Here is a 26,442-nt window from a genome sequence, read left to right as displayed (position 1 = left end):
CTCCTGCAACCCGCATATTTATAAAAAAGTATTATTTACCTCAAATCTGTAATCCTCCAAGAAGCTAGCCAGAAACTCCAAGAAGCTAGCCTGAAACTAGCCAGAAGCTAATCGAGAAGCTAATCAGAAGCTAGTTCAGAAGCTAGTTAGCTTCTTTACTGGCAAATCGTTAGTATTCAGCTAACCACGGTTTGTGATCATCAGCTATCCTTTAGCTTGAAAATCTATTGCCAGTTCTGTACGGCGCAGCGCGGCTCGGAACGGAACATACCGGACCAATTTTTCTCTCCATGTCCCTGGATTTCGACTGCTCTCTGGACATTCATACCCGGATCTCACAGCTAGCTAGCTGCTATCCGTGTGACTATCGGCCTTCGTCGATTCCGGAACAAACATCCATTTTTCCGGAGCTAGCCAGCTCCATCAATCACTCCTGAGTTCCATCAATCACTCCTGGGCTGCAGTCACCTATCCGGACCCGTTTTACTGCCTACGCGGAGCCCCACCGGGCCTTCACAACTGGACTGCCGACGTTATCTACCCGAAGGAGATCCGGCTGGCTCCTCCGTCGCGACGTTACCTGAACGCCCATCTGCGGCCTGCTAACCGTTAGCTGTCTTACCGGCTGCTATCTGAATAGACAATCGGACAATTTATTTATTTTTATTATTATTATGTTTTCTTCTTGGGCCTCTATAACTATATCTATTGTTTTTATTTTTGTTGTTGTTGTGTGATTTGGATTAATCCCCTCTACCACACGGAACCCCACTAATCTACTGACGGAACGCAAGAGTTGGCTAACAACAGACCTCCATCCTATGCTAGCTTGCTACCGATGGCCTGGCTAGCTGTCTAAATCGCCGTGACCCCCAACCAACCTCTCCACTCACTGGACCCTTTTGATCACTCGACTAAGCATGCCTCTCCTTAATGTCAATATGTCTTGTCCATTGCTGTTCTGGTTAGTGTTTATTGGCTTATTTCACTGTAGAGTCTCTAGTCCTGCTCACTATACCTTATCCAACCTATTAGTTCCACCACCCACACATGCAATGACATCTCCTGGTTTCAATGATGTTTCTAGAGACAATATCTCTCTCTTCATCACTCAATACCTAGGTTTACCTCCACTGTATTCACATACTACCATACCTTTGTCTGTACATTATACCTTGACGCTATTTTACCGCCCCCAGAAACCTCCTTTTACTCTATGTTCCAGACATTCTAGACGACCAATTCTCATAGCTTTTAGCCGTACCCTTATTCTACTCCTATGTTCCTCTGGCGATGTAGAGGTGAATCCAGGCCCTGCAGTGCCTAGCTCCACTCCTATTCCCCAGGCGCTCTCTTTTGACGGCTTCTGTAACCGTAATAGCCTTGGTTTCATGCATGTTAACATTAGAAGCCTCCTCCCTAAGTTTGTTCTATTCACTGCTTTAGCACACTCTGCCAACCTGGATGTTCTAGCTGTGTCTGAATCCTGGCTTAGGAAGACCACCAAAAATTCAGAAATTTTAATTCCAAACTACAACATTTTCAGACAAGATAGAACTGCCAAAAGGGGGTGGTGTTGCAATCTACTGCAAAGATAGCCTGCAGAGTTCTGTCCTACTATCCAGGTCTGTACCCAAACAATTTGAAATTCTACTTTTAAAAATCCACCTCTCTAAAAACAAGTCTCTCACCGTTGCCGCCTGCTATAGACCACCCTCTGCCCCCAGCTGTGCTCTGGACACCATATGTGAACTGATTGCCCCCCATCTATCTTCAGAGTTCGTGCTGCTAGGCGACCTAAACTGGAACATGCTTAACACCCCAGCCATACTACAATCTAAACTTGATGCCCTCAATCTCACACAAATGATCAATGAACCTACCAGGTACCAACCCAAAGCCTTAAACACGGGCACCCTCATAGATATCATCCTAACCAACTTCCCCTCTAAATACACCTCTGCTGTCTTCAACCAAGATCTCAGCGATCACTGCCTCATTGCCTGCATCTGTAATGGGTCAGCGGTCAAACGACCTCCACTCATCACTGTAAAACGCTCCCTGAAACACTTCAGCGAGCAGGCCTTTCTAATCGACCTGGCCGGGGTATCCTGGAAGGATATTGATCTCATCCCGTCAGTAGAGGATGCCTGGATATTTTTTTTTAAATGCCTTCCTAACCATCTTAAATAAACATGCCCCATTCAAGAAATTTAGAACCTGGAACAGATATAGCCCTTGGTTCTCCCCAGACCTGACTGCCCTTAACCAACACAAAAACATCCTATGGCGTTCTGCATTAGCATCGAACAGCCCCGTGATATGCAGCTGTTCAGGGAAGCTAGAAACCATTATACACAGGCAGTTAGAAAAGCCAAGGCTAGCTTTTTCAAGCAGAAATTTGCTTCCTGCAACACTAACTCAAAAAGTTCTGGGACACTGTAAAGTCCATGGAGAATAAGAACACCTCCTCCCAGCTGCCCACTGCACTGAAGATAGGAAACACTGTCACCACTGATAAATCCACCATAATTGAGAATTTCAATAAGCATTTTTCTACGGCTGGCCATGCTTTCCACCTGGCTACTCCTACCCCGGTCAACAGCACTGCACCCCCAACAGCAACTCGCCCAAGCCTTCCCCATTTCTCCTTCTCCCAAATCCATTCAGCTGATGTTCTGAAAGAGCTGCAAAATCTGGACCCCTACAAATCAGCCGGGCTAGACAATCTGGACCCTTTCTTTCTAAAATTATCTGCCGAGATTGTTGCCACCCCTATTACTAGCCTGTTCAACCTCTCTTTCGTGTCGTCTGAGATTCCCAAAGATTGGAAAGCAGCTGCGGTCATCCCCCTCTTCAAAGGGGGACACTCTTGACCCAAACTGCTACAGACCTATATCTATCCTACCGTGCCTTTCTAAGGTCTTCGAAAGCCAAGTCAACAAACAGATTACCGACCATTTCGAATCTCACCATACCTTCTCTGCTATGCAATCTGGTTTCAGAGCTGGTCATGGGTGCACCTCAGCCACGCTCAAGGTCCTAAACGATATCTTAACCGCCATCGATAAGAAACATTACTGTGCAGCCGTATTCATTGTTCTGGCCAAGCCTTTCGACTCTGTCAATCACCACATCCTCATCGGCAGACTCGACAGCCTTGGTTTCTCAAATGATTGCCTCGCCTGGTTCACCAACTACTTCTCTGATAGAGTTCAGTGTGTCAAATCGGAGGGTCTGCTGTCCGGACCTCTGGCAGTCTCTATGGGGGTGCCACAGGGTTCAATTCTTGGACCGACTCTCTTCTCTGTATACATCAATGAGGTCGCTCTTGCTGCTGGTGAGTCTCTGATCCACCTCTACGCAGACGACACCATTCTGTATACTTCCGGCCCTTCTTTGGACACTGTGTTAACAACCCTCCAGGCAAGCTTCAATGCCATACAACTCTCCTTCCGTGGCCTCCAATTGCTCTTAAATACAAGTAAAACTAAATGCATGCTCTTCAACCGATCGCTACCTGCACCTACCCGCCTGTCCAACATCACTACTCTGGACGGCTCTGACTTAGAATACGTGGACAACTACAAATACTTAGGTGTCTGGTTAGACTGTAAACTCTCCTTCCAGACCCATATCAAACATCTCCAATCCAAAGTTAAATCTAGAATTGGCTTCCTATTTCGCAACAAAGCATCCTTCACTCATGCTGCCAAACATACCCTTGTAAAACTGACCATCCTACCAATCCTCGACTTTGGCAATGTCATTTACAAAATAGCCTCCAATACCCTACTCAACAAATTGGATGCAGTCTATCACAGTGCAATCCGTTTTGTCACCAAAGCCCCATATACTACCCACCATTGCGACCTGTACGCTCTCGTTGGCTGGCCCTCGCTTCATACTCGTCGCCAAACCCACTGGCTCCATGTCATCTACAAGACCCTGCTAGGTAAAGTCCCCCTTATCTCAGCTCGCTGGTCACCATAGCATCTCCCACCTGTAGCACACGCTCCAGCAGGTATATCTCTCTAGTCACCCCCAAAACCAATTCTTTCTTTGGCCGCCTCTCCTTCCAGTTCTCTGCTGCCAATGACTGGAACGAACTACAAAAATCTCTGAAACTGGAAACACTTATCTCCCTCACTAGCTTTAAGCACCAACTGTCAGAGCAGCTCACAGATTACTGCACCTGTACATAGCCCACCTATAATTTAGCCCAAACAACTACCTCTTTCCCAACTGTATTTAATTGATTTATTTATTTTGCTCCTTTGCACCCCATTATTTTTATTTCTACTTTGCACATTCTTCCATTGCAAAACTTCCATTCCAGTGTTTTACTTGCTATATTGTGTTTACTTTGCCACCATGGCCTTTTTTGCCTTTACCTCCCTTCTCACCTCATTTGCTCACATTGTATATAGACTTGTTTATACTGTATTATTGACTGTATGTTTGTTTTACTCCATGTGTAACTCTGTGTCATTGTATCTGTCGAACTGCTTTGCTTTATCTTGGCCAGGTCGCAATTGTAAATGAGAACTTGTTCTCAACTTGCCTACCTGGTTAAATAAAGGTAAAATAAAAGAAAAAAAAGACTGAGATCTCTTTATTTTATCAGGGAGTCATACTGAGACTGAGATCTCTTTATTTTATCAGGGAGTCATACTGAGACTGAGATCTCTTTATTTTATCAGGGAGTCATACTGAGACTGAGATCTCTTTATTTTATCAGGGAGTCATACTGAGACTGAGATCTCTTTATTTTATCAGGGAGTCATACTGAGACTGAGATCTCTTTATTTTATCAGGGAGTCATACTGAGACTGAGATCTCTTTATTTTATCAGGGAGTCATACTGAGACTGAGATCTCTTTATTTTATCAGGGAGTCATACTGAGACTGAGATCTCTTTATTTTATCAGAGTCATACTGAGACTGAGATCTCTTTATTTTATCAGGGAGTCATACTGAGACTGAGATCTCTTTATTTTATCAGGGAGTCATACTGAGACTGAGATCTCTTTATTTTATCAGGGAGTCATACTGAGACTGAGATCTCTTTATTTTATCAGGGAGTCATACTGAGACTGAGATCTCTTTATTTTATCAGGGAGTCATACTGAGACTGAGATCTCTTTATTTTATCAGGGAGTCATACTGAGACTGAGATCTCTTTATTTTATCAGGGAGTCATACTGAGACTGAGATCTCTTTATTTTATCAGGGAGTCATACTGAGACTGAGATCTCTTTATTTTATCAGGGAGTCATACTGAGACTGAGATCTCTTTATTTTATCAGGGAGTCATACTGAGACTGAGATCTCTTTATTTTATCAGGGAGTCATACTGAGACTGAGATCTCTTTATTTTATCAGGGAGTCATACTGAGACTGAGGTCTCTGACAGATGAACCCTGAAAAATACAAGTTGGCTTGAGGTAGTTTTTTATCATGCCGACCCAATGACCTTTCCTTCTACAAATTCACCAGTTTACAGGATGGGTGGACATGAATCGTATTGTTCTATTAGAAGCTCATCTATATGCATGGCTCTTCCTTTATTTCCTGTATTCTCTGATCTTAGCATAATTAAAGACTATGGAATTGACTCTGCTTTAAACAGTATTGTAGTAAACTCCCCTTAGACCTAATACTGTCGGTTTACATTGATAAACTCCCCTTAGACCTAATACTGTCTGTTAACATTGATAAACTCCCCTTAGACCTAATACTGTCTGTTTACATTGATAAACTCCCCTTAGACCTAATACTGTCTGTTAACATTGATAAACTCCCCTTAGACCTAATACTGTCTGTTTACATTGATAAACACCCCTGCCCCCACCACGTCTAGAGACAGAGCGTTTGGGGTCAATTTGACGTTTTGCTTCTAAGCAGACATCATCCGTCACTCTGTATAAATCTGTCCTGTCCTATATATTTAATGTTTTGTCTCCAGAGACTGTAGCTTCCAGCAAACTCTGTCAGACAAAAACTGGAGAGAAACCAATCTACTTAGTGCAGTTTGAGCCCTAGGCTGGATTTAGACAGATTAGTCAGAACGTCCAATGGAAAAAGATGATAGAGCATTGTGACCGGTTGGCCCAGTCGTTCGGTTGGTCGCTTGGTGTTGGTGGCCATGGGAATGTGACACGGCGGAGAGAGGGGTGTGGCCCCGGGCTTAATGTGCTGCAGTGATAATTGACTGGCTCTGTTCCCAGCAGAGAGGACAGAGGAGAGACGTGGGGGGAAGGGGGTCAGGGGGAAGATTGAGGGGGAAAGGGGGAAGAGAGGGGAGGGCAGGGGGAAAGAGGGAGGGCAGGGGGAAAAGTGAGGGGGCAGGGGGAAGAGAGATAGGGGGCAGGGGGAAGAGTGAGGGGGCAGGGGAAGAGAGAGAGGGGGCAGAGGGACGAGTGAGGGGGCAGGGGGGAAGAGAGATAGGGGGCAGGGGGACGAGTGAGGGGGCAGGGGAAGAGAGAGGGGGCAGAGGGACGAGTGAGGGGGTCAGGGGGAAGAGAGAGAGGTGGCAGGGGAAGAGAGAGAGGGGGCAGGGGGAAGAGAGGGGGCAGAGGGAGGAGTGAGGGGGAGCAGGGGGAAGAGAGAGAGGTGGCAGGGGAAAGAGAGAGGGGGCAGGGTGAAGAGAGCGGGGGGCAGGGGGAAGAGTGAGGGGAAAGGGGGAAGAGAGAGGGGGCTGGGGGAGGAGTGAGGGGAAAGGGGAAGAGAGAGGGGGCAAGGGGAGGAGTGAGGGGAAAGGGGGAAGAGAGAGGGGGAGGAGTGAGGGGAAAGGGGAAGAGAGAGGGGCAGGGGGAGGAGTGAGGGGAAAGGGGGAAGAGAGAGGGGGCAGGGGGAGGAGTGAGGGGAAAGGGGAAGAGAGAGGGGGCAGGGGGAGGAGTGAGGGGAAAGGGGAAAGGGGGTGAGAGAGAGGGGGCAGGGGGAGGAGTGAGGGGAAAGGGGGAGGAGAGAGGGGGCAGGGGGAAGAGAGTGGGGGCAGGGGGAAGAGAGAGGGGAGGCAGGTGATGATAAGTGGGAGCAGGAGAAGAATGAGGGGGCAGGGGAATTAGAGAAGTGGGGTTAAGGTCAGGAGAGAGGAGGGGGATAGAGATCAGAAGAGAGGAGGGGGATAGAGGTCAGAAGAGAGGAGGGGGATAGAGGTCAGAAGAGGAGGGGGATAGAGGTCAGAAGAGAGGAGGGGGATAGAGGTCAGAAGAGAGGAGGGGGATAGAGGTCAGAAGAGAGGAGGGGGATAGAGGTCAGAAGAGAGGAGGGGGATAGAGGTCAGAAGAGAGAAGGGGGATAGAGGTCAGAAGAGAGGAGGGGGATAGAGGTCAGAAGAGAGGAGGGGGATAGAGGTCAGAAGAGAGGAGGGGGATAGAGGTCAGAAGAGAGGAGGGAGATAGAGGGGAAAGGAGTGTAAAAAGGGAAGTGTGATAAAAAGAGAGAGGAGAGTGGAAAGACTTGAGGCGAGAGAGGAAAGTGGAGAAGGATCGAGGGGGCGAGAGAGGGACAGAGTTCACTGAAGGGATAAAAAGAGAGGGGGGTGATGGCATGACGTCCCCTTCTCTCTCGCAGTGACATGCCACTCTTCTTCTGGTCCAAATCATCTGACTCATCAATGTGCTCTGACCTACCACACAAACAGCATTCCAATTAACTATCCATCAGCCCCCATCAATGCCACAATAACACTCCTAGTAATGGATGTAGTGACGTGGCGGCTAGGGAAGTGAAAACATGTTTTTCTCTCCATCTCTCTTTGTCCTTGTGGTTCAGTAGCTACATTGTTTGTAGCTTTGGGGATGTTGTTTTGATCAATCATACAGTGAGTGAGATCGTTGAAGTGCTCCTTCTGGAAGGGAAATTGAGGCTGCAGAGAGCGGATGTTCTTTAGCGTTAGCCGCTGGCTGCCCAAGGCTAATTCACATACAGGTAACTGCCAAAATAAAGGAAACACTAACATAAAGTGTCTTAATGGCATTGGGCAATCACCAGCCGTCAGAACAGCTTCAATGTGCCTTGGCATAGATTCTTCAATTGTCTGGAAGTATGATTCTTCAATGTGCCTTGGCATAGATTCTTCAATTGTCTGGAAGTATGATTCTTCAATGTGTCTTGGCATAGATTCTTCAATTGTCTGGAAATATGATTCTTCAATATGCCTTGGCATAGATTCTTCAATTGTCTGGAAGTCTATTGAAGGGATGCGTCACCATTCACAAGAAATTCCATCATTTGGTGTTTTGTTGATGGTGGAAAACGCTGTCTCAGACGCCGCTCCAGAATCTCCTGTAAGTGTTCAATTGGGTTGAGATCTGGTGACTGAGACACACACACACACACACACACACACACACACACACACACACACACCCTAAACTCCTTTGAGACCCCTCTTTCAAAGTCCCTGAGATCTCTTCTTCTAGCCATGGTAGCCAGAATAGTGGGTAACTGGGTGTTTTATACATGACCCTAAGCATGATGGGATGTTAATTGCTTAATTAAGTCAGGAAACACACCTGTGTGGTCGCACCTGCTTTCAATATTCTTTGTATCCCTCAAGTGTTTCCTTTATTTTGGCAGTTGCCTGAAGCTTAGATTGTTACTGGTCATTGTTGAATGAGGTTACAGTGGTTAAGTGGCTCCTCAAGAGGCCTTACGACCTGGGAAATGGCTTGACTGCGTTTCACAGTAAATCACTGAGACCTACCATAAGCATGTTCCTCATTTACAAAAATATGGGATTTTCTTGCCTCCTATATTTTTCTTGCTGCATACACACACACACACACACACACACACACACACACACACACACACACACACACACAGACACACAGTTGTTTTGTACTTTATTGTGGGCTTGAATGGCACAATTTCTGTGTAGCCCAAGAATTTATTCATTTTGATCCCACGCTTTCAGAGGAAGTGACAACAGAAGGAGCAGATGTGTTTTTCTTGGAGGAGTTTTGTCTCTCTGATCGTGATGACAGAGATAATTATCGGAGTCTTAGAGGATTCTGTGGACGTCAAGACACTTGAACTGAGACCAATGGGATGTGACGGTACGCTGCAGAGACTTGGTTTGTGTCAGTTTTAACAAACCTAGCAACACTCTTAGAAAAAAAGGTGCTATCTAGAACTGAAAAGGGTTCTTCGGCTGCCCCCATAGGAGAGCCCTTTGAAGAACCCTTTTTGGTTCCAGGTAGAACCATTTTGGTTCCAAGTAGAACCCTTTTCTGTTCCATGTTGAACCCTTTCCACAGAAGGTTCTACGTGGAACCCAAAAGAGTTCTACCTAAAAAACAAAAAAAGGTTTCTACCTGGAACCAAAAAAGGTTCTCCTATGGGGACAGCCAAAGATCCCTTCTGGAACCCTTGTTCTCTTTTTACTCCAGAAACACTCTACAAAATAACCCTCACAATCTTTCTCTGTTTCAAGGTGACATGTTTGGACATACCAGTTTCGTCGCAGGTGTAAAATAATTCTGCAGTAGGAGCATTTGATTATATATACAATATTTCTTGATAATTTGGTTACAGTCATTGCAGCTCAAGGTTTTATTAAGGGGGCAATTACTTTCTCTCATTGGGTCTTGCATAACTTTGTCAATTAAATAAATAAAATAAGTATATTTTTGAGGGCTTGTTTGTAAACTCATGTTAGGTTTGGGTTGAAGATCTGATAACATTCATCAGAAATCAGAAAGGGGGCAAATAGTTTTTCACGGCTCGGTATAAGCACCTCATTGGACTATTTTTACGTAGCATTAAGGCATGTTGGTTATTTAGAGGTAGCAATGGGGAGCCTCACAGGTTGACGTATCATGGTGGCAGGGAGCCTTAGATCTCACCCTGCGAGGGCCAGGCAGGGTAGCAGACATTAGGACACTCATCATGATGTGACACAAAATGGTGTGATGCTGGGAAATGGGAGTGGAGCCCTTTTTCACAGGCGACTTCTTCCCCTGTAGAGAGTTGAGTCATGGTTGAGTCGTGTGGATTCTCTCCTTTAGAGCTATCCATCATTAAACGGCTCCCGAACCGGTGCGAGGAATATATCACAATTTAGTGCGTTGGGATGCCGTTGTCATTTAGGGAGGGGTTTGAGATCCGAAGAATTGTATGCCGCAGTATACATCTGTCCAATGTATAATTTCAGGACTAATAGAATGTAGGTTCATCTAAGTGTTTTGTCTCTATCTGCAGAAACGGGAGAGAGGCCATGTGTTATTTGACAAAGTGTGTGAGCAGCTCAACCTCCTGGAAAAGGACTACTTTGGCATCACATTCCGGGACATCGAAAACCAAAAGGTGGAATTTGTCTTGTTGATTTTGCTGTGTAATTATGAGTGTTTGGAACATATTTTGATGTGAATTAACACTGTCCTCTTGAACTCTTGAACCAGAACTGGTTAGACCAATCCAAGGAGATGAAGAAACAGATCAGAGGTGTGTAGAATATGGGTTTTTGAACGTTATTTCTCTGCGTGGTTTGAAAGTTAGCCAGCATGCTAGTTACTCCGGCTTAAAGGCACAATCTGGGTTCTTTCCTGCTGTTTAATGGTCATTTCAATGAAATGGTTGTTTTTGTACACTGCAGGAGCCGCCTGGAATTTTTCATTCAATGTGAAGTTCTACCCTCCAGACCCTGCCCAGCTGTCTGAGGATATTACAAGGTTACACTTTCTATAGTTCCACTTTCGGGATATACAGTGAGTATGCAAAACATTAAGGACACTTGCTCTTCTCATGACATAGACTGAACAAGTGAATCCAGGTGAACTTCAATCACTGTAGATGAAGGAGAGGAAACAGGTTAGAGAAGGATTTTTAAGCCTTGGGTGAATGGACAAGACAAAAGATTGAAGTGGCTTTGAACAGGGTATGGTGCCAGTCACACTGGTTTGTGTCAACAGCTACAACGCTGCTGGGTTTTTCACACTCAATAGTTTCCCCTGTGTAACAAGAATGATCCAGCACCCAAATGACATCCAGCCAACTTAACTCAGCTGTGGGAAGCATTGGAGTCAACATTGGCCACCATCACTGTAGAACGCTTTCCACACCTTGAAGAATCGACACATTGAGGCTGTTCTGAGGGCAAAGGGGATGAAACGTTTATTTATTTTGACCCCTTTTTCTCCCCAATTTTGTGGTATCCAATTGGTAGATACAGTCTTGTCTTATCGCATTTCCCGTACGGACTCGGAAGAGGCGAAGGTCGAGAGCCGTGCTTTCTCCTAAACACAACCCAATCAGGCCGCACTGCTTCTTCACACAATGCCCACTTAACCCGGAAGCAAGCCACACCAATGTGTCAGAGGAAACACGGTACACCTGGCGACCGTGTCAGCGTGCACTGCGCCCGGCCCGCCACAGGAGTCGCTAGTGCACGATGGGACAAGGACATCCCTGCCGGCCAAACACTCCCCTAACCCAGATGACGCTGAGCCAATTGTGCGCCGCCACATGGGTCGGCTGCGACAGAGCCTGGACTCAAACACAGAATCTCTAGTGGCACAGCTAGCCTTAGACCACTGCACCACTCGGCAGGCCGGGGGATGGACCTTAATATTAGGAAGGTGTTCGTAATGTTTGGTATACTCAGTGTATATAAGCATAATAACAAATGAAACATTTTTATCAATGAAATACTGTCCTGTGTGCATTTTATTTCCATTGACCTCTTTCTCGCTCTTTCTCTCTTTCTCTTTTTTCTCCCTTTCTCTCACACTTTTTTCTCTCCTCATGACACAAACTCCATCCCTCACTCTCCTTTCTCTTTCCCCACCCCTCTCTATCTGTCCCTCGCCCTCTCATCCCTTTCTCTCCCCTTCCAGATATTACCTGTGCCTCCAGTTGAGGGATGACGTGGTGTCTGGGCGTCTGCCATGCTCTTTCGCCACCCACACGGTGCTGGGATCCTACACGGTTCAATCAGAGTTGGGGGACTACGATCTCGAGGAGTCTGGGACGGACTACGTCAACGAGTTCCGCTTCGCCCCCAACCAGACCAAGGAGCTGGAGGAGAAGGTCATGGACCTGCACAAGAACTACAAGTTAGTCTGTCTGTTGAGAACTACACTTAGAAGAAAGGGTTCTTCGTCAGTTCCCATACGAGAACCCTTTTTGGTTCCAGGTGGAACCCATTTTGGTTCCAGGTAAAACTTTTTTGGGCTCTACGTAGAACCTTCTATGGAAAGAGTGTTACATGGAACTCAAAAGGGTTCGAGCTGGAACCAAAAGGGTTATGTCTACCTGGTACCAAAAAGGTTCTTCAAAGGGTTCTCCTATTGGGACAGCCCTTTTCGGTTCTAGATAGCACCTTTTTTTTCTAAGAGTGTAGAAGTCAGTCTGGTTGTCTGTCCATCTGTCTGCCTAGAACTACAAGTCAGTCTGATTGTCTGTTCGTCTGTCTCTCTAGAACTACAAGTCAGTCTGGTTGTCTGTTCGTCTGTCTGTCTAGAACTACAAGTCAGTCTGGTGGTCTGTTCGTCTGTCTCTCTAGAACTACAAGTCAGTCTGGTGGTCTGTTCGTCTGTCTCTCTAGAACTACAAGTCAGTCTGGTGGTCTGTACATGTGTCTGTCCGTCTGTCTGACCTAATGGAAGAGAAGGTCATGGTCTCAAAAGTAGCTGTCAAAAACCCATACAAAAAGCTGTGTGTATCTTTGTCTCTCCAGAGGAATGACGCCAGCTGACGCTGAGATGCACTTCCTGGAAAACGTGAAGAAGCTGTCCATGTACGGAGTTGACCTGCACCATGCCAAGGTAAAGTGGCCTAATTAAACTTTTACAAAACAGGCTACCTGTTATTGACCCCAACCCTGTTGTTGTTTTTCAAAATGCCTGCCCTGTCATGAATTGAAAAAGCCCTATTGTTATGGCCTGCATGATGCTGCCTGGTTCCCTGCCCTTTGACTCCCAGCAGCTGCATGATGCTGCCTGGTTCCCTGCCCTTTGACCCCCAGCAGCTGCATGATGCTGCCTGGTTCCCTGCCCTTTGACCCCCAGCAGCTGCATGATGCTGCCTGGTTCCCTGTCATTTGACCCCCAGCAGCTTCAATAGCCATTTGGATCATTGTTGTTTGAACCCTCAGGTCCAATCCATGGTGTTGTGTACTGCTCTCAGTGACACCTCAAAACCCACTTCAGGTCCAATCCATGGTGTTGTGTACTGCTCTCAGTGACACCTCAAAACCCACTTCAGGTCCAGTCCATGGTGTTGTGTACTGCTCTCAGTGACACCTCAAAACCCACTTCAGGTCCAATCCATGGTGTTGTGTACTGCTCTCTGTGACACCTCAAACCCCACTTCAGGTCCAATCCATGGTGTTGTGTACTGCTCTCAGTGACACCTCAAACCCCACTTCAGGTCCAATCCATGGTGTTGTGTACTGCTCTCAGTGACACCTCAAAAACCCAGGTCTAGGAGAAATAAGTTTAGTTTAGTTTAACCTTGCTACTCAGAGGTGAATCAGAGGTGTGTACGCTAGACATGGTCTGAATTTAGCCTATCAGAGGTGTATTCGCTATACATGGTCTGAATTTAGCATATCAGAGGTGTGTTCACTATATATGGTCTGAATTTAGCCTATCAGAGGTGTGTATGGTAGACATGGTCTACCTATTACTTGCTAATGTCTGTTTGGTGTTGAATATTGTTCCTTTGTAACTATGTTGTTTGTTTCTGTTGTTTGCAATGTCAGCTGGGGATCACATTTTAGGACTAACTACCCAAATCTAAGTAACCAAGTAAATCAAAAACTCAGATAAAATAACATAGATTTGAATGGAAATGGCACAGTCAGATAAAATACCAGTATCAGATAGATTATACTCAAGGAATGATAGGAGAGGAGAAACCGTTTTTTTGTTGTTTTTTTTTAGATCTTAGCTCAACTTTTTACAAATATGGCACATTTTTGTCTTCATCAAAGAAATATTGTTTGGACATTTCTATTTCTGTTGCCGTGTTCTCCTGAGTGGTGCAGTGGTCTAAGGCACTGCATCGCAGTGCTAGCTGTGCCACTAGAGATTCTAGGTTCAAGTCCAGGCTCGGTCCCAGCTGGCCGCGACCGGGGGCCCATGGGGCGGCACACAATTGGCCCAGCGTCGTCCGGGTTAGGGGAGGGTTTGGCCGGCATGGATGTCTTTTCTCATAATGCACCAGTGACTCCTGTGGCGGGCCGGGCGCAATGCACACTGACACGGTCGCCAGGTGCACGGTGTTTCCTCTGACACATTGGTGTGACTGGCTTCCGGGTTAAGTGAGCATTGTGTCAAGAAGCAGCGCGGCTTGATTGGGTTGTGTTTCGGAGGATGTACGGCTCTCTACCTTCGCCTGTCCCAAGTCCGTACGGGAGTTGCAGCGATGAGACAAGACTGTAACTACCAATTGGATGCCACAAAATAATAATACAATTCCATTGCCAGCCATGTATATATAGCCTGACCCAACGATTGATTGGGTTATATCATCTGACCTCATGTGAATCAACGCAATGATGGAAAAACCATTCACCTCCTCACACCAAATGTGTAATAGAGTAAGCATATTGTTTTGTCTTGAAATATAATAATATTCAGCTATTTCACTTCAGATTTGCATTAATAACCAAATATGAGATCACACTGATGGCATGGAAGCCTTCCCTCTGGTCAGAACAGCCTATGATTGTGTTTTCTTATTCTTACTGAATGTCCTAGTTGGTAGGAAGCCTGTTTGAGTGCTTGTCTCCAGCTAAGGGCGAGGTAAGGCTTGCATTTTGTTTGTGTGTATGTAAAGTTACATATATGTTACATGTGTCCCTGTCTGAAAACCCCTGTCTTCGTGCATGACCTGTTAGAGTCCATTGTTTGGAGCTGTGGGGTTGGCTCACCACAGTTTCGAGTTGACATTGTGGATGCCTGTAGTTGTAGTCTCTTAGGTGGCTGTTGTGAGGTATAGGACATCACCCCCCCACCCTTCATAGCCCCAGTGCATATATATCCCACTCACAGGGAGTTGTGGACCCCTTCTGTCCCCCCATCTGCTCTGTGACACCACGACTGTGTTGATCTGCAGACTTCAAGACCTTTTGGGGAAGGCCTCATCATCGTGATGTCATGTGACTAGTATCTGCCACCTTAGCCCCACATAGGCCAATATCCACACTAACATGCCACTTGAATGAAGCAATCAGGAATGCATTTCAGGTGGTATGCTAGTGTGAAAATTGGAGCATGGCATTAGATTTTAGACCAGAGTAGATGTCACTGCAGTCATAGGCTTTGCCTCATGAGTGATAGACTCCTCCATCACCATTACATTCACTGGCCTTGCAATGCCATCATATTGCGGTGTGCGAATGAAAGTTTAGACAAAATGCTTCCTGCTGCATTGTAGACCTTCAGCATCTATGAAACTGGAACACAGTTCATAGTGCAACACAGCTGAACATACCTGAGTGTTGCTCGTTACTACCCTAAACTAAACTGAACAAAAATATAAACGCTACGCAATGTTGTGCACAAATATGTTTACATCCCTGTTAGTGAGCATTTCTCCTTTGCCAAGATATTCCATCCACCTGACAGATGTGGCATATCACAAAGCGTATTAAACAGAATGATCATTACACAGGTTCACCTTGTGCTTGGGGACAAATAAAGTCCTCTCTAAAATGTGTTTTGTCACACAACACAATGCAACAGATGATTCACGTTTTGGGGGAGTGTGCAATTGGCATGCTGACTGCAGGAATGTCCAACAGAGCTGTTGCCAGATATTTTAATTTTCATTAAAATATCTGTGTGTGCGGGGGAGGGGGGGGGTCATTCTGAATGGCTGGGCCTGGCTCTAAAGTGGGTGGGCCTATGCCCTCACAGGCCCACACATGGCTGCGTCCCTGCCCAGTCATGTGAAATGTATAGATTAGGGCCTAATGAATTTTAGTTGACTGATTGCCTTCTATGAACTGTAACTCATTAAAATCTTTTAAAATTGTTGCATGTTGCATTTATATTTTTGTTCAGTACACATTTACATAGCTAAGACAAGTACATCAGTGTGCTCTTTAAATTCTCTTCGAAATCTGTGCTCCCCTCGTTTCCTTAACTTCATCTGCACTGATTGGAACGTGACAGGTAAAAACTAGATGGTGGAAGATCATCATTAGACTGGCTTTCACCTGGTCACTTCTTTCACCTGGTCGGTTCTTTCACCTGGTCACATCTTTCACCTGGTCACTTCTTTCACCTGGTCACTTCTTTCACCTGGTCACTTCTTTCAGCTGGTCACTTCTTTCACCTGGTCACCTCTTTCACCTGGTCACTTCTTTCACCTGGTCGGTTCTTTCACCTGGTCACATCTTTCACCTGGTCGGTTCTTTCACCTGGTCACTTCTTTCACCTGGTCGGTTCTTTCACCTGGTCACATCTTTCACCTGGTCACTTCTTTCACCTGGTCACTTCTTTCACCTGGTCACTTCTTTCAGCTGGTCACTTCTTTCACCTGGTCACCTCTTTCACCTGGTCACTTCTTTCACCTGGTCACTTCTTTCACCTGGTCACTTCTTTCACCTGGTCGGTTCTTTCACCTGGTCACTTCTTTCACCTGGTCGGTTCTTTCACCTGGTCACTTCTTTCACCTGGTCACTTCTTTCACCTGGTCACTTCTTTCACCTGGTCGGATATTTCACCTGGTCACTTCTTTCACCTGGTCACTTCTTTCACCTGGTCACTTCTTTCAGCTGGTCACTTCTTTCACCTGGTCACTTCTTTCACCTGGTCACCTCTTTCACCTGGTCACTTCTTTCACCTGGTCACTTCTTTCACCTGGTCTCCTCTTTCACCTGGTCACTTCTTTCACCTGGTCACTTCTTTCACCTGGTCACTTATTTCACCTGGTCACTTCTTTCAGATCAGTGCAATGAAGGAGAAGAGGAGAGGACAGATTTTTTAGGCAATTGAGAAAGAGCCCAAGACCTGCTCCTGGCTATAAAGCCAGATATATCACTAGTGAAAGTGGGAGTTGTGAAAATAGATCGTTTTAGGATAAATAATTGGTTTCTGTTAATGTAACTCCATTTCTTGTCTCTTGAGTTCTTGGTTTCGGTGAAATATGTCCGTCGACATTACAACAGCTCTCATGATGATTTCTTTTTATTTAAATTACAAAGCTAATTTGAATCCGTCATTGAGAAATGCTTTGTAAATGGCTTGCCTTATCGCCAGTTGTCATAGGCCGTCTATCTTGTAGGAGAAAGTGGTGGTGTCTGGATATTGTGAACCAATTTTTTTTTTTACAATCAAGAAACCTTTTCGTGCCTGGTTTTCAGTTTGTTTTGGCATTAGTCAACTACTTCCCTGTTATCATGTACACATTTTATTTGTCACATGCACAAGTACAGTTAAATGCTGAACTTGCAAGCCCTACCCAACAATATTTTAAAAAGTATATTAAAAAACACGAGAAATAAGAAATAAAAGAGGATGCTCTCTTATTTCCACTTGGTATAGGAGTCTAGTAAAGAGTGGACATACTGTAGAACAGGCCCGTTTAACACCAGGCCCGGAGGGCCGAAACACCTCTGGACTCTCTGGGTCAATTAGTAACATTCATCATTCAATGAACTACTAGGTAGTAAAGAGAAGCAGGAGCACTTTGGCCCTTTAGGCATGGAGTTGACTAGCCCTGCCCACAGTAAACTGAGGACAACATCCAAAAAGTGCGTTGAGTCAAGCCCAAACTGACTGACACCCAGGCTACCTCAATGTGAAACTAGTTTGAGTTGCAACATTCCAGAAACTTTCCCAAAGTTCCCTGTTTTTTTTATTATACCAGTTTGCAGATGTTTCAGGAATTTTGCAATAAAGAATCAAATAAAAAGTGTAGTTTGAGTAGTGTCAAGTTGTTGACCACGGTGTGTGTTCCTGCCGGTCCTTCCCAGGATTCTGAGGGTGTTGAGATCATGTTGGGCGTGTGCTCTAGCGGTCTTCTGATCTACCGTGACCGCCTGCGCATCAACAGGTTCGCATGGCCCAAGGTCCTCAAGATCTCCTATAAAAGGAATAATTTCTACATCAAAATACGCCCCGGAGAGGTAAGCATGTCAGCATGGCCCTCCTAACATGAAAGCACCTCACATGAAAGAAGTGTCCCTATCCTGTTTCATGTATGTAGAATGGCATCACATAGAATGGCATTGCATAGAATGACATCACATAGAATGACATCACATAGAATGACGTGTGTGTGTGTTTTCTGTACGTTTTGCCGTCAGTTTGAGCAGTTTGAAAGCACCATCGGGTTCAAGCTCCCCAACCATCGGGCGGCCAAGAGACTATGGAAAGTCTGCGTGGAGCACCACACCTTTTTCAGGTGAGACCTGGGCCACCACCTCAACGTGTAGACATTATATTGTCTTGATTATCTTCACACTGGGTTGGAGTAAAAGCCTGCATGCCCTGCTTCCCTCTAGGATCATTTTCCTATCCCTGCTGTAATAGTATGGCTTTCTTGACCTCCTCTTTGTTCTCCTGACCTCACCATTCCTCCCTGTCCTCTAGGTTGGTGTCTCCAGAAACTCCCCCCAAGAAGTTCTTAAATCTGGGCTCTAAGTTCCGATACAGTGGGAGAACCCAGGCCCAGACGCGACGAGCCAGCTCCCAGATCGTCCGTCCGGCGCCCCGCTTCGAGCGCTCCACCAGCAAGCGCTACATCATGTCGCGCAGCCTGGACGGAGGTTCGTAGTTCCATCAACATTTCTCTTAGAAATGAAAGAGGATTGTGTCACATTTCTTCCCATAGAGTTTGTGTTGGGAAAGTTAGCCTGAAAGCATTGAGTGCGCCACCATAAAGCTAGGTACAGGACATCAACCAAAAACGACTCAACCTAAATGAACAAGAAAATCATGTTGTCCTTGTCCCCCTCTGTCTCTATGTCCAGACTATTTTGAAGTTACTATCTCTTAAGCTGTTGAATTCAGCTGATAGGGTGTCAAGAGGACAGTACATTTGACCATACAGCTCAGGCACCAATCAATCAATGAACCCATCTGTCATAATGGCCATACCACTGCACACCTTGTGACATCTGTCAATCAATCACACTTGATTTGGTCTTCACAACCATTGACATTCACTCAGGTCCTTCCAGACCTGTCATTGGCTGACAAGTGCCACTGGCGTGAATAGGAAATTGGTATTTTGTATACTTTCCCTTGAAATTCCCTAGAACAATGCAACTTGATATTCTCCACAGAGCCATTTTGTTCACCGTTTGTCTTGAATGTGGCCGTTTGCTTGATAGCGTCACCGTTTCCCAGTCTACATGAAAGCATGAACCTCCCTAAGCAGCCGTGCTGTGAAGTCGCTAAAGCCTCAGTATGTCGCTCAGACTCATTACAGCTTGTAGCCATTGTTTTATCCTCGCTGCTCTGCACTCACGTCGCCTTTTCATCCCCTCAAAGTACCAGGGCTGTCCCCCTCTCCCCTGTCTTTATCAACCAGTCCCAGACCATGGGTAATGTCCTTTATTTTTCAGGCCAGCTCACAGAGGTAGCCGCAGTTAGATGGCTCATAGTGACACGGCTGTGTACGAAGAGGGAATACTCGCCACAGGAATTTATCAGACGCCCCCATTGTGTTATTTTGACATCTTCGCTCTGCTTTTGTTCTCACCCGTTCTCCCCTGTTCTCCCCTGGTCCAACCCGTTCTCCCCTGTTTTCACCCGTTCTCCCCTGTTCTCCCCTGGTCCAACCTGTTCTCCCCTGTTTTCACCCGTTCTCCCCTGTTTTCACCCGTTCTCCCCTGTTCTCACCCATTCTCCCCTGTTCTCCCCTGGTCCAACCCGTTCTCCCCTGTTTTCACCCGTTCTCCCCTGTTTTCACCCGTTCTCCCCTGTTTTCACCCGTTCTCCCCTGTTTTCACCCGTTCTCCCCTGTTTTCACCCATTCTCCCCTGTTTTCACCCGTTCTCCCCTGTTTTCACCCGTTCTCCCCTGTTTTCACCCGTTCTCCCCTGTTTTCACCTGTTTTAACCCGTTCTCCCCTGTTTTCACCCGTTCTCCCCTGTTTTCACCCGTTCTCCCCAGTTTTCACCCATTCTCCGCTGTCCTCACCCGTTCTCCCCTGTTCCGAACCGTTCTCACCCGTTCTCCCCATTCTCCTTGTTCCCACCCGTTCTCCCCATTCTCCCCTGTTCTCTCATGTAACCCCCTGTTCTCCCCATTCTCTCTGTTCTCCCCTATAACCCCTTGTTCTCCCCTGTTCTCTCCTGTTCTCCCCATTCTCCCTGTTCTCCCCTGTTCTCCCCTGTTCTCCCCATTCTCCCTGTTCTCCCCTGTTCTCCATGTTCTCTCCTGTAACCCCCTGTTCTCCCCCATTCTCCCTGTTCTCCCCTGTAAAGCCCTGTTCTCCCATGTAACCCCTTGTTCTCCCCGGTTCTCTCCTGTTCTCCCTGTTCTCCCATGTAACCCCCTGTTCTCCCCCATTCTCTCTGTTCTCTCCTGTAACCCCTGTTCTCCCCCATTCTCTATGTTCTCCCCTGTAAAGTCCTGTTCTCCCATGTTCTCCCCTGTTCTCTCCTGTTCTCCCCCATTCTCCCCGTTCTCTCCTGTAACCCCCTGTTTCCCCCTGTAAACTCCTGTTCTCCCCTGTAATCCCCTGTTCCCACCCGTTCTCCTGTTCCCATCTGTTCTCCCCGTCCTCCCCTGTAACCCCCAGTACTCCCCTGTTTGGTCCCGTTCACTGATTAATTGGAGAATTTGTTTTTTAATTTTATTTATGCCCCTTCCAGAGCTCTGTGAGCCAGCTGTCTTTGTCATGATTGCCGGTGTGGATTGTCACTATCGTATCAGAACTGTGGATGAAAACCGGTCCATTTGAATGTAAATGTTGTTGTAGCTGGCGTCCCCAGCTGATGTCTTATCTCGGGGTGACGAGCTCTTTTGGCGGAATTTCACTAGCTAACTGATGTGGCAGAGAGACTCTGCCAATTGGGTGTGGTGCCAATTTAATATGAGCCTCCTCGGGGCCCGTATTAGATTCAGACTCGTCATTATCATTGGACCGAAAAGGCAACATTGATATTTATGTCTCAACTCCTCATTGATGGGAGCCAGTTCAGTGTCTGACGGTTGGTTCTCCTCCCATCTGAAAGTGTATCCATCCTCTAGCACTGTAAGACTCAACTCCATCTCTTAGTCTGAGGCTTTCCATAACACTGTGAATCAGACACAACTTGCACATCCTTTAACATTCATGTATTCAAATCTAGAGTCAATATCTCTACATAATTATAATATAAACCAACAATATTCTCTCAAGTGCTCAGCTGACTCCCTAATGCTCAGATTTGAATAGTATTACATCATCATGTTAATATTGAATTTCTATGCAATCCTCCTCAGCTCCGCAGAGTACACCCAAAAGGAGTTCACCCAAAAGGAGTTCACCCAATAGGAGTTCACCCAATAGGAGTTCACCCAATAGGAGTTCACCCAAAAGGAGTTCACCCAATAGGAGTTCACCCAATAGGAGTTCACCCAATAGGAGTTCACCCAAAAGGAGTTCACCCAAAAGGAGTTCACCCGAAAGGAGTTCACCCAATAGGAGTTCACCCAAAAGGAGTTCACCCAATAGGAGTTCACCCGAAAGGAGTTCACCCAAAAGGAGTTCACCCAAAAGGAATACCCCCCAGTCTGTATCCCCGAGAATTGAACCACCTGCTAGTTTTAACATCGCTAAACCAACAGGTAGATATCATGCACTGTGTGTCTCTGTACATGCTAACAGTAGATGTAGCCCCTGCTAGCTATGCCTGCTAGTTAATTATCACATTTATGCTTCTTCCCTTTTCCTATTTTTGACGAGGGCCATTTTGTTTTGTATTTTGGGCCCTTGTTAGAGACTCCCCCCTCAGTGCTGACCAGGCTTGCATGCTCCTGTGCTGATTGGGGGAGCTCCCTGCCTAGCATGTGAATGCACCATGGCCTTCGCTTCACAGCTGTTCACTTGCAGTTGTTTGTTTCAAAAAAATATGGAGGAAACAAAAAACGCCTTGTTGTGTTAGCTTGGCCGCTATTGGTTAATGTGGCCCGTATCTATAAGGAGACTTGACATTTACTCACTTTTTCTCCCAGCTCGTAACATGGAGTCAGAGTGCATTCTGTGCCGTCACAGATGTAGGGAGATGGTACAAGTTAACTTAGATACAGTTAATATTGGTTAGGATTTGTGTTTTTCTTGGCTGAATGATAGAATACAGCTTCTTAGCTGTGTTTGGGTCCACAACAGGGATGCAGTCCATTCTCTCATCTGTAACTGACTCATAGCAACGACAGAGCATCGTTTTATGTGTCAGTTAACAGCACATCCAATACCTTTGGATTTCCTGACTCGTTTACACCCTGATGCAGTAGTTTTTAAAATTGATATTTCAGTGTGTGAAAGGAGCCTTTAACAAGTAGTTTGAGCCTTTGATTTCCAGTCAATGGGGAAAATTCCAAAGCTGCGGTAAGTTAAAGAATGTTTGTAAGGCCTGCGTATTGAGGAGTTTAAACATGACAGGTTATCAGGGATTTAGCATTCCAGTCCAAGAAGATGTTAATAGCGAGCATTTATGATGAGAGTTGTCAACCAATCAGAAAAACCTCTGCATGGAAACTGATAGCAAATCAGAAAAACCCTTTTCTCCTCCTAAATGTGGACTGTGGTATTTCACTAGTTGCTTACTGTTTTACCTGAAACTCTTGATGATATTGTTGTATAATATCATACTGCTGATAAGATTCTATGAGCAGCTACACTACATGATCTATATAAGACTAAAATATGTGGACACCTGCTCATCAAACATCTCATTCCAAAATCATGGGCATTAATATGGAGTTGGTCCCCCCTTTGCTGCTATAACAGCCGCCACTCCTCTGGGAAGGCTTTCCACTAGATGTTGGAACATTGCTGCAGGGACTTGCTTCCATTCAGCCACAAGAGCATTAGTGAGGTCGGCAACTGAAGTTGGGCGATTAGACCTGGCTAGCAGTTGGCGTTCCAATTTATCTCAAAGGTGTTTGATGAGGTTGAGGTCAGGGCTCTGTGCAGGCCAGTCAAATTCTTCCACACCGATCTCGACAAACCATTTCTGTATGGACCTTGCTTGGTACGCGGGGAATTGTCATGTTGAAACAGGAAAGGGCCTTCTCCAAACTGTTGCCACAAAGTTAGAAGCACATAATTGTCTAGAATGTCATTGTATGCTGTGGTGGTGTCCACATACTTTTGTATATGAAATGTTCAGGGCAAGCTTTGTCATTTCAAACCACACAATGATTTCAGAATATTGCTTTAATTACAGATCATATCTGATAGAAAAGCTCTGATGTTGATAATATGTTATTATTTGTTATTATCAACAAGAATGGGATTTAATATCTCCTGTATCTCCTGAGTCAATGGCTGTGATGACTATGCGGATACAGACTGTAGCTCATTAGCATTACCTCTCCAACCCGATGACCTGCAATATTGCCTCCGTTAAAGGAAAATGACAATTCCCTAAATGGAAAATGATCTGTGTGTGTATGTGTGTGTGGGTATGTGCGTGCTTGTGTCCGTGCGTGTGCGTGCATGTGCGTCTATGTGCATGCTTCAGAGATGGGCTCGGACCTATACGGAAGGGCGAAGGGCATCGCCATGAGCGACCTCATCACCACCGTGACCCCGGAGAAAAGGGTGGAGGAGAGGAAGGCAGAGGAAGAGGTGGAAGTAAAGGTGGAGGTAGAGGTGGAAGTAGAGGTGGAAGTAGAGGTGGAAGTAGAGGTGGAAGTAGAGGTGGAGGAGGATGAGACCACGAAAGCCACCGAGATCTCTCTACCAAGTCCAACCTCTCCCATTCGACACGACACCAAGGTATAGTTCTCCACACCCAATCAAATATCTCGGTCCTTTGCCCACCCCTGAGAGCATTCTATAATACATTCCTCTGAGTACCCAGATTCCACTCTGAAAATGACAGCTGTTTATTGCCGGAGCCAAGAGTAGAAAGTAGCTAGCGCCAGCCAGAGCTATTCTGTCAGACAGACTAGAGCCAGATGGCCTTTCTCCTTCTAGGGTAGCGAAGGCCGCCCTGTGCTTTCACGCTCTGCCACTCTCTCTATCAGGTAGGCAGGTCCCTGATAAGTCACTAATGGAGAACTGACCTGAACCTTCAATACTCTGGCAGGGCGGCAAGTTCAGATCAGTGCCAGAACACTCAGCGAAAGGCAGGGCCAGACTATTTGAAATGTAGAAATAAAAATGGCTTTTTTTTAGTGAACAAATTGATGACAAGGAGCTTAACCTGAATGAACTTTGGCAGATGTAATGTCTGTACTTACTAGTTACCTAGGATAAGGGTTCTTAGTAGAATACAGAGGTCAAACTACTAACGTTAATTGCATTCGTGATGAACATTTATATGGTGGGAGAGTGACCTCAAGCTGGTGGAGTCATCTGTAATGTAGTTTAATGATATTATGTTGACATAGGTCATCTGAATATGTTTTAATGCATTTCCTGTTGAGTTTTTCTTTACCCCGTAAACAGTTTACTGTCACTAATTTGTTCAACCACTTTTCCTAATAGCTAATGTTTAGGTAAATATGAGTTCTGGGAAATGCTATACTCAACCGTAACAGCCACGGTTCTCTTTCTCCTCGTGCTGTTGTGTTACTGCCAAACAGACTGAACTGACTGACACTGGTGTCGATGGTGAACTGACAGCCACAGAGGTTTGTAACATGGGTAGTCACTAGTCACCTCAACTCTCATCTCCTTTTGTAGAAATCTTACGTTTCTTTGGTTTCACATTTCTATTTCAACAATATCTGATGTTATTTGCTAATTCCTCTCGTAAGCTATAACGTGTGTTGTATTCCGGTTTCGATACTCCCTCTCTGTGCTTCCCATGCTGCCAGTCGGACCAGGAGGATGAGTCCGAGTTAAAGACACAGGTATACTAACTAAAGTACCTTAACACTCATTACCACTCATTTCATCCACAGCTGGTCAAACGACCATTTCACCCAAAACCTGTGAGCCTGGGATTCAAAATCACTGAAGGCTGCACAATCAACAGCTGCAATCGATGAGGAGATATAGATTTGACATGTAATAAAATCTAACGGACTGTCATTTTCTTTCCAGAACAGTCTCATAAGATGAATAAAGCAGGAGAATGTGTTTGTCAGACATAGTGTGCTGATGTTAGAGGTTGGTATTGTATGGAACAGCAGGCTAGTGCATGGTGGGGACTTGGTTTGGACAGTAACAGTGGATTTACCATTTTTTATGTCGTCAACATGAGGGGTTTGTAACAGGTAGCTGTTATAACAGACAGCATGAGGGGTTTGTAACAGGTAGCTGTTATAACAGACAGCATGAGGGGTTTGTAACAGGTAGCTGTTATAACAGACAACATGAGGGGTTTGTAACAGGTAGCTGTTATAACAGACAACATGAGGGGTTTGTAACAGGTAGCTGTTATAACAGACAACATGAGGGGTTTGTAACAGGTAGCTGTTATAACAGACAACATGAGGGGTTTGTAACAGGTAGCTGTTATAACAGACAACATGAGGGGTTTGTAACAGGTATTTTTAACTAATGATACCATGTTGTTTTGAACTAATGTTGTCTGATGTTTATTCACTAACATGCTAACTTTTATTTGGAGATTTAGTTTTATTGATGTAATACATACTGGATTAACAGCATATGCCAGGTGGAAGTTATTGCTAGATGGAGAGTAAGAGGATGTTGAGTTATATTGATATCTATGAATGCTTCCTTAAAAAGGGGCAAATCCTAACTTCCATTTAGTCATGCATTGATGTCAATGGGAGACTAAGTGAAAATGTTACTTAAGTGAAAGTCAGGATTCGCTGCAAAATGCAGATAATTCATTTGAAAAGAAGGTCTGTTTCGGATAGATTATGACATTATCTATTCAGCTCATTATACTGCAGCTGTGAACATAATACAAACATGCATCAAAGTAAAGGACATTACATTTGTCAATCTGTCACCACGGTGATACTTAGCCATGCTACTTGAATAGCAGCACACAAGCTGCTCTCCCAAAGATTCAGATGTGTAATTTGTCTCACAAAACACAGTTGATTTTCTATTGCATTCACTATCTCATTCATTTGTTGGTTTTTAGCTTGCGCTTTAGCGTCCAGTGGCATTCTTGTTTTCCATGGAATTTTATTTTCAGTATTTTTTCAAATTCATGAACATAAAACATATTGCACAATCTGAATCAACATAACACAACACTGCTATATTGACTTGACATCCAAACACATGTAACATCTAAACCCTAACGGTAACTAACCCTAATGGTTACTAACCCTAATGGTAACTAACCCTAACGGTAACTAACCCTAACAGTAACTAACCCTAATGGTA

General features: G+C 45.4%; 1 protein-coding gene across 9 annotated transcripts in view; it reads left to right on the top strand.

Moving 5' to 3' along the window:
* Positions 1 to 26,442, top strand: part of LOC112215320 (band 4.1-like protein 3) — a 120,317-nt gene that overhangs the window by 57,149 nt on the left and 36,726 nt on the right. For 6 of the 9 annotated variants that reach the window (XM_042298770.1, XM_024374257.1, XM_042298769.1 and 3 more), the window contains exons 4-16: positions 10,213 to 10,317; positions 10,413 to 10,455; positions 10,607 to 10,682; positions 11,847 to 12,065; positions 12,689 to 12,776; positions 14,715 to 14,759; positions 17,939 to 18,091; positions 18,272 to 18,369; positions 18,558 to 18,733; positions 21,402 to 21,746; positions 23,645 to 23,901; positions 24,714 to 24,761; positions 24,948 to 24,983. In XM_042298770.1, coding sequence (XP_042154704.1) covers positions 10,213 to 10,317; positions 10,413 to 10,455; positions 10,607 to 10,682; positions 11,847 to 12,065; positions 12,689 to 12,776; positions 14,715 to 14,759; positions 17,939 to 18,091; positions 18,272 to 18,369; positions 18,558 to 18,733; positions 21,402 to 21,746; positions 23,645 to 23,901; positions 24,714 to 24,761; positions 24,948 to 24,983 — 1,689 coding nt within the window. The remainder of the gene's footprint in view (positions 1 to 10,212; positions 10,318 to 10,412; positions 10,456 to 10,606; positions 10,683 to 11,846; positions 12,066 to 12,688; positions 12,777 to 14,714; positions 14,760 to 17,938; positions 18,092 to 18,271; positions 18,370 to 18,557; positions 18,734 to 21,401; positions 21,747 to 23,644; positions 23,902 to 24,713; positions 24,762 to 24,947; positions 24,984 to 26,442) is intronic. The other 3 variants (XM_042298771.1, XM_042298772.1, XM_042298773.1) reach the window with 3 other exon arrangements.

Source organism: Oncorhynchus tshawytscha, linkage group LG16 (assembly GCF_018296145.1).
Source record: "Oncorhynchus tshawytscha isolate Ot180627B linkage group LG16, Otsh_v2.0, whole genome shotgun sequence".
Taxonomy (NCBI): Eukaryota; Metazoa; Chordata; class Actinopteri; order Salmoniformes; family Salmonidae; genus Oncorhynchus; species Oncorhynchus tshawytscha.
This window is presented reverse-complemented; position numbering and strand designations above follow the sequence as displayed.